This window comes from Rhinatrema bivittatum, chromosome 8, assembly GCF_901001135.1.
Source record: "Rhinatrema bivittatum chromosome 8, aRhiBiv1.1, whole genome shotgun sequence".
NCBI classification, from domain to species: domain Eukaryota; kingdom Metazoa; phylum Chordata; class Amphibia; order Gymnophiona; family Rhinatrematidae; genus Rhinatrema; species Rhinatrema bivittatum.
In genome coordinates this window covers 225362718-225374745 of record NC_042622.1, presented here as the reverse complement: position 1 = coordinate 225374745, position 12028 = coordinate 225362718, and the positions used below count along the sequence as shown (strand labels likewise).

Below are 12028 nucleotides of genomic sequence, written 5' to 3'. Positions count from 1 at the left end.
CTGTGCACTGCAGTTACAAAAAAATACATTAGAATTTCTATCATAAAACTGCCCTTCTTGCTTCCAGATAGTCTGAAATACAAACGAATCAATCAGAAAGCAGCCATGCTGTCTGCTTGCCTGCGGTGGCTGGCTCATGCTTATCCTCACAGTAACAGGAGGAAAAGACCAGATCCAAGGTCCCCACTCTAGGTAGATGAGCATTGCAGCTCCCAACTCCTGTCCCCCCCCCCCCCCATCACTCCCACTCATGCTGACAGTGAGCTGAGTCATTGTCCCCTAACCACCCGTCCGAGGCTAGGAGAAAGTGCGGTGGGCCTTCGGACACTGCCCTGTTGTGGCCTCCACCACCTCTACGGTAGGGCATTTCAGCTCTGCCGTCTTCCTCTCCGCTTCTCACAAGACCAACCTAAAGCCAGCACACAGGTCCCCTTCCATGTTTTCTTATCAAGCTGCTTTTTTTTTTTTTTTTTTTTTTAAATAATTCATTCAGCCACCAAAACTAGCAAAGTCATTGCGCAAAACATCTGGCCTCCCCATGCTCCTTGACGTTGGGGTTTTAACCGTGGTCACTCCATGCAGATGACCCTGATGCTCCCATGCAGTTTACACCTTGGCTACCCCCCATAGCCTGGGATACCACCAGGTCCTGCTTCCACTAACTATCCCTTCACTTTTTGCAAGGAAGAGTCCTCTATTTATCTTATAACCTTTTGAAGGCCATTACTGTCTTAGCTTCCAACACCCAACAAGGGAGGGCATTGAAGGCAACATCTGTGAAAAAAAAAAAAAATATTTCTTGACCTTTTTTCCCAAGTCTCCCCCTTGAGCTTCATACCATGACCCTATGTACTACAGCTTCCTTTCCATTGTAAAAGGAATATTTCTTGTGCATTAATACCTGAAAGTATTTCATTTTCTTGGCTGCACGTGGGTCTAATTCTCTGCCTTGCTTTTTTCCCCACAGGGTTTCATTTTGCACTTTTCTGGCCCATGAGTACCCAGACCTGGTGCACAAGGTGGTCATGGTCAACGGAGGGGGTCCAACAGCTCTAGAGCCGAGCCTCTGCTCCATCTTCAACATGCCAGCCTGTGTGCTGCATTGCTTGTCTCCTTGCCTGGCATGGAGCTTCCTGAAGTAAGTAAGAGGCTGGTGAATGTAAAGGGCCTTTACGTTAAACCTCCATGGGCTGAATGCACTGGCAGTGCTGTCTGTGTGACTGGATCACCGCTACCTAGGAAGTGCGACAGAGCAGGAGCGAGGAACATTGTCGGGGGGGGGGGGGGGGGATGTGGGGCTGGGTACTGGGATAGCAGAGGGCTGCAGGGCAAGGCTGAGATGCAAAAACCCCCCCCCAGAAAATGAGAACAGGTAAGGACCCACAAAGCTTCTTAGTCCACCCAATCTCAGACTTTACCCTCACATCCAAGGATCCTCCGTTTATCCCAGACTCTTGCATTCTGTTACTATTTTGGCCTCTACCACTTCCACTGGGAGGCTATCCTATGTATCCACCACCAGGAATATCTCCCGTTACTCCTGGCTCTTTCCCTGAGCTGCATATCCTGATCCCTTTTTCCTGAATTTTCTTGCCTTTGACATTTGTTTGTTTTTTTTTGTATTACCATCACCTTCTCTGTATTTTGAATAACGCTATCCTATCCCTCTGGCATAATGATTATGCAGGCAGGTCTGTCATAGACTGCAGTTCTCACCAGATACTCAGCCTTATCTGCAATACCCACCTAACGAACTGTTTATCAGGTGACAGAATGAGACCTGGTCCTTTTTAGAGCTTACTTGTGTGGCTGACACTCCTATGTGTTGCACTGTTATAAAACAGCTCCAGTGTAACTGATAGCAGGGAGCAACATCAGAAAACCATCCGTTTTCTCTGGTATACCAATTTAACAGTTTGCATTTTAGTAGGTGTGTGTGTGTGTGTGCGACAGCAAAGGAAAACTACACTATCTGAGCATTATGCTTTTGTAAGAATGAGGGCCTCATTCATCGGGTACCACACAGATGCCAAAACCAGTGGTTAGTGGCTTACTGGTGATGGGGATTGATAGGGAACATTTACATTACTTGACACCAGCTGGATCCCTTCTGCAAATCTTCAGCTAGAAACAGGTTTTATTAGATAGCATTTTTGCCTTGTTGTTCCTGCAGCTCTCTAGCGGGGAGGGCTTTTTGCTTTGTAACCCAGATCTCCTTCCTATGATGCTGTGCCAGAGGAGGCTTTCCCACTGTAACTAACTGGTGCCTTGTCCCTCTGCCTCTCCTTGAAAGGGCTGGATTTGCTCGCCAAGGTGCTAAAGAGAAGCAGCTCCTGAAGGAAGGGAACGCCTTTAATGTGTCTCCATTTGTCCTGCGAGCAATGATGAGCGGGCAGTACTGGCCAGAGGGAGATGAGGTCTATCACGCGGAGCTGACCGTCCCGGTGCTGCTGGTCCATGGCATGCACGACAAGTTTGTGCCCCTGGAGGAGGACCAGAGAATGGCAGAGGTAGGTTGCTGGCCGGATCCACCCTGTGCTTTTGTGGTGCTTTCTAGGGCTTCCCTTATCAACAAGTGCAGCTTTTCCTGGGTCTCCTGTATCGCATGAACGGATAGTCCCATTAAAGACCACTGCCAACTCTTCCAGTTTCCGATGCAGAAACTAATCTCTCCTTGACATTATAAAAGCTTTTCAGGGGACAAAATAGGAATTCTAATTTGTTTTATATTGTTTAATATTATGTAGCTCTTAACATTAGTGTACAAAACAAATTATTAAAAGTAAGCCACTATGATTAGTCTTGAACAGACTTTGCTTGGATGCCGGCTGGGGCAAGGCCATTCCCATTATTCTGTTGGGTCTCGAGCAAGTTTTCCCCAAAGCTTCCACTGCTCATTTTAAAGGTGGACTCTGAGGGGCCCGCTCAGCAATTAGTGGGTATGTGGTGTTCATGACCAGCGAGAACTAGAACCCAAATGTGCTTTTTCACCCGGTGATGAAGCACACCACAGGGACTGTGAAACGCTCGTTTAACTCTTTCAGTCTGAAGATGAGCTCAGAGCATTAAAGCAGGAGCCTGGCTGCAGGTTCATAGTGCCTTGTACCACCAGCATGACCTCTGAGCCATTATTCTACCTCTCGGTGCAATCGGATAATACTCAATGCAATCTTTCTTGGCACTTTGGGTTGCCACTGTGCGTTACCAGTTCTACCCTCCCCCACTAGAAGTAACTGCCTGTGCATGTCTAAGAGCTCTTACTGTGCTATTCTCTTTCTGAAACCAGATCTTGCTGATCGCCTTTTTGAAGGTGATTGAGGAGGGGAGTCACATGGTGATGATGGAGTGCCCGGAGACTATCAACACCCTGCTGCATGAGTTCCTGCTGTGGGAGCCAGATGTGATAGCGGCCAACGAGGTGGAAGACAAATGAGAAGGTGCCCAGAGGGCTAGTGCTGCTGCTGCATCCATTGAAGAACCTTTCCGGAAAATGAGGAAGAAGGAAGCGACGAGGGAGAGGGCTCCAGCCGGAGAAGATCCTCTCTCCCCGCCACAAGTATTTTTGCAAGCTTTTCATAGAGAAGCAGTTCTGGAAGAGTGAAAGACAATGAGGAGAAGCTCAAGCTTTAGTAGAAGTAGAGCTTGGATAAAGAACATTTATAAACCCTTTAAATGTAATGTTAAGCAAGCAGAAGCAGCTGCTGAAACTTCTTTTTAATTTAAAAGTTACAAAACAAAAAAAAGCTGCACTGGTTCACAGAAGAATGCAAAGCAGTTCCTCACAGGGAAGCTTGGCACAGAGAGACCTTTTTGGCTTGACGCACAGGTGCCAGTGCTTTATGTACCACTGTACATTCAAATTTCCCCCACCAAAAAGGCAATTCTATAAGCGTCCAAAAAGCTGAAGCAGGGGCTCCTGCCTGTCGGTGCGAGACGTGAAACCCTTGCACAGAAAGTGGCTGGTACCTGCGAGAGAGTCTGAGAGAAGGAAAGCCCGGTGTTGGGGAGAAAGCACGAGTGGTATCTTTAAAAATTGATGTTTTGTTTGAAAAATAAGTAAACCACACTTCTGCTTGCAGAAGTCTTTAAGCCAGAGCTGAGCATCATCCTACCCCACACCTTTCAGTGCATGCCTAACCAATGTCCATGCACAAGAGAGTAGGAACATCAGTTCTTAGGTGGGGCTGAGATGCTCCAAGATAGTCAAGGAACTGAAAAAGCAAAAACCTAGGAAACCCAAACATGCTTTCATCAGTTTTAAAATTGAACATGCACATACTACATCAGTCATGCTCCATTTCCTTGAAAGCTGGGTGTAAAATACCACCACTTCTTAGGATTATTTGTTTGTTTTTTTAACAAAGGTCCCTGAACCTTACTTGTTCCATTCTATGCAGCTGTTAAGATTTGTCTCCCTGTTACTGTGGTAGAAGCCTCAGCAATGGCACCTACACCTAAATTCTATAATCTCGGCCTCTGCATACATTAATGGGGCACCCACAGAGGTGACTGCGTCAGACCATTTCATTTGCATACAAGGGCGGGGTGGGCACAGTTAGAGAAGGGAGATGAAAATAAAAAAAAAAATAAAAAATGACAATCAATTCTAACTACCTGCTGTGAGTGCTGTACAAAGACTGATTGTATATAATGTAGTTTTCATGTGTACTGTGCATCGATACCAAATATAAGTGGGGGTGAAGCACCCGCGAGGTGGAGGATTGTAGAGCGTAGACCACTCCATGTTGTTCTTTCATAGGTGCACAGTCCCATGTGCCAAACACAGGGCGCTCACGTGGCTGTAACACCCCACCTATCAATTGTACATGCTGACCACTCTTCTTGCTCTGGCCCTTGTGCTGTTTTATGGGGTTTATTTTTTTCAGGGTGACTGACACTGTGTGTGGTTAATGTGTGTGCGCGCATGGGCTGAGGGGGGAGTATTTTAATGGTTGCATCAAATCGCTCTTAGTCACTACTAAGCTGCCAAAGAGACTTTAGCTGGATGGCATCTGGACTGGACCCAACACTACAGATTCCTCTCATAGATACAGCCTAGGCGCTTGAAAGGAAACACACATACATCTAACAATTAAGTTTCATTAGCAGCAGTGTCAAAGACTATCTCAACACCTCCCCCAGCAAGCTGCAGGGATCAGAGCGAGACCCTGTTTTAGAGGGCAGCCTCCCGTGCACAGACTCCTTTAGGCATCCAAACTGTACCTGTCCTACCTAGGGTTTGCTCAGGCCCCCATCTGCCAGACTTCAGTCCTCCACTCTCCCCATCTGCTTTATCTTTCACACAGACATGGCTAGCTCCTGGCCTGCACATGAAAGGGATATAAGAACATGCCATACTGGGACAGACCAAGGGTCCATCAAGCCCAGCATCCTGTTTCCAACAGTGGCCAATCCAGGCCATGAGAATCTGGCAAGTACCCAAAAACTAAGTCTATTCCATGTAACCATTGCTAGTAATAGCAGTGGTTATTATCTAAGTCAACTTAATTAATAGCAGGTAATGGACTTCTCCTCCAAGAACTTAATCCCATCCTTTATTAAACCCAACTACACTAACCACATCCCCTGGCAACAAATTCCAGAGTTTAATTGTGCGTTGAGTAAAAAAGAACTTTCTCTGATTAGTTTTAAATGTGCCCCATGCTAACTTCATGGAGTGCCCCCTAGTCTTTCTATTATCCGAAAGAGTAAATAACTGATTCACATTAACCCATTCTCGACCTCTCATGATTTTAAACACATCATATTGTCCCTCAGCCGTCCCTTCTCCAAGCTGAAAAGTCCTAACCTCTTCAGCCTTTCCTCATAGGGGAGCTGTTCCATTCCCCTTATCATTTTGGTTGCCCTTCTCTGGACCTTCTCCATCGCAACTATTTCATTTTTGAGATGCGGCGACCAGCATTGTACACAGTATTCAAGGTGCGGTCTCACCATGGAGTGATATAGGGGCAGATATATCTACCCAACTTTCATTTGAAGGGGAAACCATTTTCATAGGGAGATCGAAAGCACCAGCTACAAGCCCTGGCAGGACAGCTTTCCACTCAAGCCTTTACAAACAAAATTGCTGCTTTAGATGCAAGCTTTTTCATTTAAGGAGCAGCATTTCCAGTCCTACTCTAATTAATAAAATAAGTCCTACTTCTTTTGTAGTGGAAGGAAGGAATGTCCTTTTCACCCTAAACTATAGGCACTCAGAGCTTAGGATGCTCCCTCAAGATTACTGCTATAGTTTAGTTTCTATGATTCTAATTGCAAACCAAGTTTCCTCTGTCCCCCAAAAAAACATGACTAAAGACTACTTGGAAAAAAAACCACAGAAGTATTGTTCTACAATTTAGGAGTGGCTCTTACAAAGCTGGTGTATTGAGAGAGAAGGTCAGGCAACAAGATGACTTCAGTCACCAAATTCTGCTATGGGGGGATGGTGGTGCGGTGGAAGCCGATGTAGAATCGGAACCTGGATCTCCCGCTTCCCCAGTTTTGTGCTCCTGCTGTAAGGGTGTGCTCAAAGTTAAGATTAAACATTAATGTTTTCAGTCCCACATTCACATGTCCTAGCCCTAGAACAAAAAGCAAAAGGACAGAAAGAGCTAGGCCAGCACCAGAGCACTAGAACTTTATTGCAACCATAAAGAAGCAAAGTTCTGTAAAGAAAGGAGAACCTTGCTTCGGAGCTGGGAGCCAGACCCAGCTTATGCCCACAGACTGGAACCTGGAGAGTGTGTTACCTCTGACCGTGACCCTTTTGACCCCCACTGATGCCTAAACTGAGGCTGGAGCATGCTTGGAAGAGCACCCAGTCCACGTTCATTTGCTGGGCCAAGGAGCTAGCTCACCAGTTTTCTCTCTGGGGAGGGGTGCATCCGAGTAAGGGGTCTGGGAGCGGCTGTCTGATCTGCATGCATGCGTGAAGGTGGTTTTCTGTCTGGGTTAAACAATCCTTGTGAAAGGGTTTGCTTTTTTTTTTGTTTTTTTTAAAACTGACTGTTGTAATTTAAAAAAAAAAAATTGCATTTGATTTGTGATGGCATCTTCAGGCAGATAAGGTCTTTTTGCCAATTACCCATGATGGCCAGTGATACCTACTGCCAACAGGACACATTTTGTCTCATAATGAGAATTTTAACTATTTAAGGCAAGGCTAAATTATAAAGTGTTTCATGTATTCTGTCAACCTGTTTTCAATTAAATATTTTATGAAATCTTTCCTGGTTTCCTTTCATAAATACCTTAAGGCCATCTTACAAATTCTGTCTACAAGTGTATGTGTCCTAGGCCGGTGCTGTGCACTCTATGCATGCTTGCACCCAGCACCCTCTTTTGCTGGCTCACAGAAACCTGGGACCTTGGTGGGTGTCAGTGATGGACTAGCAGCAGGGTGTTGCAGGGCAAGCGTGAGGTGCACAGGCAGAACTGTGTGTGTGTGAGGTTCACAGTACTGGAATAGCAGGGGGTGCTGCAGGGCGGGAGTGAGCGGCACTGGAAGCAGTGTGTGCAACTGTCCTACATGTTTGAATATTGTCCTCTGTGTGTTGGACTGGAATCAAAGTCATTTAGCCGCATAACAAGCAAGTTAGGCGGTTAAATAGCAAGTTTTTGAATACCGGGTCACTTATGTGGTTAGATTTTAGCAGGATAGTCCTTCTCCTGCTAAAATCTAACCAGATAGGAAAGAGGCATTTTGGAGGCACACCTACGTTATCTGCATAGCTTGGTCGCATGCTAGTTGGGGTCTAAAGTTATCCAGCCTTGTAGGGCAGATCATGGTACATTGAACCGGATATCTTCAAAGCTATTCAGCTAAATGACACTATAAAGAAAACAAAATGTGCTGTGCGGGCCTGCAGCCTGTCCCCCCGTGACATAAATGGTACTGCCAGGCCCCGCACCTCCTCAGGTGTGCAAAATATGAATTGGATCCACCCCCGGCTCCTAAAAACCCCAGCCAGGAGCGAGGTGTTTGCTTACCCACTCCAGATGCTTCAAGCGCTGCTGTTAAAAGCAACACTGAAAGCGTAAGATGCCCGCAGTTTACTGTTCAGTCAGAGCAGCACCAGCAGCGCAAACTGTGGGAGGCCTTCGCCTTCTGCACTGCTTCTGTCACTTGCTCCTGACAGGGGAGGTTTTTTTTGGATCGGGGCAGGGCAGGATAGCCCGAATATGATAAATATCAAGAGGGGGTGTATGTGGGGGGGACCTGAGGGGTTTAGGGGGTGTACATGGCCTGGCAGGGCCATTGATGTCATTTTAGAAGAGAGGGGGTAGGAATCAGGATTAGGGCAGCCTGGCACTTAACCGGATCTCTTCGAAGAGATCCGGTTAAGTGGAACATTATCTGGCCACACCTCCAACAAAGCGACCCTCCAAATGCCTTCCCTAAAGAAGGCACACCTCACATCCACGAGAGACTGGGCCCTCTCCATTGCTGGCCCCACACATTGGCACTCACTACCGACCAACCTTAGGCTGGAGTCCTGCACTGCGAAGTTTACATCCCTATTAAAGACTTGGCTTTTCAAACAAGTCTTCCCTCAAAACCCTTAACAGCCCCCCTGTCTACTCGCTCCCTACCCTTACACCTGATACTATTCTATAATGTACATAGTTATATTATAATTGCTCCTTCACTTGTTTTTTTTCTGTCCTCAAGTTGCCCGCTGTGATTGTTATTTCTCCTTTCTTTGCTTTTCTCTGGTTCTATGTATCCCCTCCCCTTTCATTGTAATTTCCATTCTATAAGTTCGCTGTAAACCGATATGATGTCTCCACTAATATTGGTATAGAAGATTCTTTAAATAAATTTTAAAAGCTAACCTGGTTACATATAGCCAAATAACTGTGGGTAAGTATTTTCAGGACATTTATCCAGCTAACTTGTCTGCTCACCCGTTTACTGAATATACCAATACACACCAATAAAGGAGCCGATACAGTTAATCACTGCAGAAAATGGGTGCTCAGTGTTGAGTGTCCACTTTCCTAACGTGCGCCCTGCCACCTCTCCTGGGTGCGCAATCGAATATTTAAATGAAGGAGTCGCACTAAAAAGGAGGTGCTAGCGCCTCCTCGGCAGTGGGCGCCCAGGAGCGGTGGCTGCCAGTGGGTTGGGATAATGACACTTAGTTTTACAAGCATCCGTTTTCCTAACCTGTGCAGAGCGAAGGGTTAAGAAAATGAACGCTCATTAATTTTCTGTAACCTGACCGCAGGCACACTTTTTTTTTTTTTTTAAACCTTTAAGTTTCTCTGACTTAATATAGGAAAATTGGTTCTTACCTGCTAATTTTCGTTCCTGTAGTACCACGGATCAGTCCAGACCGCTGGGTTGTGCCTCCCTTCCAGCAGATGGAGTCAGAGAAAAAGCTGAAAAGGCACCCCCTCTTACGCTGGTGTGCCACCTGCGATCCTTCAGTATAATCAGTATCAAAGCAGAATGAAGAAAATTTAACAACCAATGGCTAGACCAAAAACTTATTTGAACAATAAACTCTGAAAACTATGGAGTGCAGACTTGAACATTTCGCATTGCAATTTTTCGATATCTTCGTATTCTTCGATACATCCTGCAGAACATAATCAAAAAACAACCGAGCGGACTCTCCAGAACAGAATACCCCGAGCGGACGTCTGGACACGTTAGGAAAGTGGACACTCGTACTACAGGAACGAGACTTAGCAGGTAAGAACCAATTTTCCTTTCCCTGTACGTACCCAGATCAGTCCAGACCACTGGGATGTACCCAAGCTGCCCTAAATGGGATGGGACCCGGAGAGTCCCGGTCGAAGCACACTGCTGCCAAAACAATCGACATCCGGGGCTCAGACGTCCAAACGGTAATGCTTAGCAAACGTGTGCAAAGATTTCCAAGTAGCTGCTCGGCAAATCTCCTGCGGCAAAACACACTGCCTTTCTGCCCAAGATGCCGCTTGAGATCTGATCGAATTAGCTTTTAGACCATCCGGCACCAGCCGCCCGTGACATATGTATGCCGGAGCTATAGCTTCCTTCAACCATCGGGCAATAGTAGCCTTGGATGTCTGACGTCCTTTCTTAGGATCGCTCCATAAGACAAAAAGATGGTCCGACAATCGAAAATCATTAGTCACCTCCAAATACCGAAGGAGGACCCGCCAGACATCCAATTTCCTCAAATCGTGAGCCTTAGGGGAGTCCCGATCTAAATCTGAAAAGGCCGGCAACTCCACTGACTGGTTCAAATGAAACACAGACACGACCTTTGGCAAAAAGGAGGGTACTGTTCTAAGCGATACCCCAGACTCCGAAATCCGCAAGAACGGTTCTCTGCATGATAACGCTTGAATCTCAGATATCCGCCTGGCCGAACAAATAGCCACAAGGAAAACAGCCTTGAGCGTTAAGTCCTTTAATGTGGCCCGCTTGAGGGGTTCAAAAGGAGGACCGCAAAAATCACGGAGAACCAGATTCAGACTCCAAGAAGAATAGACTGGATGAACCGGAGGATTCAGATGCTTGGCACCCCTCAAAAAATGTGTCACATCCGGATGGGTCGCAAGGGATGTACCATCAACCTTCCCCCTTAAAGAACCCAGAACCGCTATGTGCACCCGAAGAGAATTGTACGCCAAACCTTTCCTCAACCCCTCTTGTAAGAAGGCTAGAATTTGCACAATAGTGGCTCGCCACGACAAAACTTTCAGCCCACTACACCATGAATCGAAAACCTTCCAGACCTGAACATATGTGAGCGAAGTGGAAGTTTTGCATGCCCGTAGGAGGGTGGAAATAACCAAATCCGGGTAACCTTTCTTCCTCAACTGTCTCCTTTCATAAGCCAAGCCGCTAGACAGAAGCGAGCTGCCTGATCGAAAAATACTGGACCCTGACGAAGTAGATTCGGAAGATTTATTTATTTTATTTGTTGATTTTTATATACCGACATTCGTCGGAACATCATGCCGGTTTACATTGTAGCAAATTAACAAGAGAGTGAAATACAATAAACAGGGAAGGGGAAAGGGGGAGCAGCAATGAAGGAGGAGAGATAGCGAAGAGAGATTTTATAGGAACATTCGAAATATAAATTAACAATAAACAATATCTGTACAGGTGGATATTTGAAAAATATAAATTAACAATAGACAATATATGTACAGGTGGGCTGGTAGGTACCAGACCATTGATGTCAGTGAAAGGGATAGAAGGGGAGCTAATAACACAGTATTAAGTAGTCTTTGCTAGGGGGAAGAAACACTGTATTTTGGAGACTTTGCTTGGGGGGGAAGAGAAGGGGAGAGAAAGGAGAAAGATGACAGACGCAAAAGGGCCGTCCACCACCAAGTTGATCAGGTCTGCGAACCAGGGCCACGAGGATGACCGACCCTGGGTGAGTCTCTATTCTTCTTAAGACTTTGCCCAGTAACGGCCAAGGGGGAAAAACGTAGAGCAGAACGTCACGGGGCCACGGAAGGACCAGGGCATCTACTCCTTCTGCCCCGTGCTCCCTTCTGCGACTGAAGAAACGAGCCGCCTTTGCGTTCCGCAGAGTTGTCATCAAGTCCAGATGGGGGCACTCCCCACCAACGAGTCAGAAGCTGCATTGCTTCCTCGGACAGCTCCCATTCTCCGGGGTCTAATTGTTGGCGACTGAGAAAATCCGCCTGCACGTTGTTCACGCTATGTGTGATGCTGCCAATCGAGTCAGATTGCGTTCTGCTCAGACCATCAGCTCATCTGCTTCCCCGGCCACCAGCCGACTTCTTGTGCCACCTTGATGATTGATGTACGCCACAGTCGTCACATTGTCGGACAGAATTCCTACCGACTGATGCCGGACGAGCAGGAGAAAGGTGTGCAGTGCGAGGCAGACTGGTCTTGTTTCCAAATGATTTGTGGACAACTTTGCCTCCTGACGTGTCCACCAACCTTGTGCCGACCGCGATTGACAAACTGCTCCCCAACCAGAGAGGCTGGCATCCGTCGTCACAATTACCCACTGGGGGTTCTCCAGGTCCACCCCGCATT

General features: G+C 46.6%; 1 protein-coding gene across 4 annotated transcripts in view; it reads left to right on the top strand.

Moving 5' to 3' along the window:
* ABHD8 (abhydrolase domain containing 8) overlaps nt 1-4985 on the top strand; it is a 33569-nt gene extending 28584 nt beyond the window's left edge. For all 4 annotated transcript variants that reach the window (XM_029613894.1, XM_029613893.1, XM_029613895.1 and 1 more), the window contains exons 3-5: nt 968-1138; nt 2294-2510; nt 3287-4985. In XM_029613894.1, the coding sequence (XP_029469754.1) occupies nt 968-1138; nt 2294-2510; nt 3287-3433 (535 nt within the window). In that variant the 3' untranslated portion in view covers nt 3434-4985. The remainder of the gene's footprint in view (nt 1-967; nt 1139-2293; nt 2511-3286) is intronic.
* The last annotated feature ends 7043 nt before the right edge of the window (nt 4986-12028 follow it).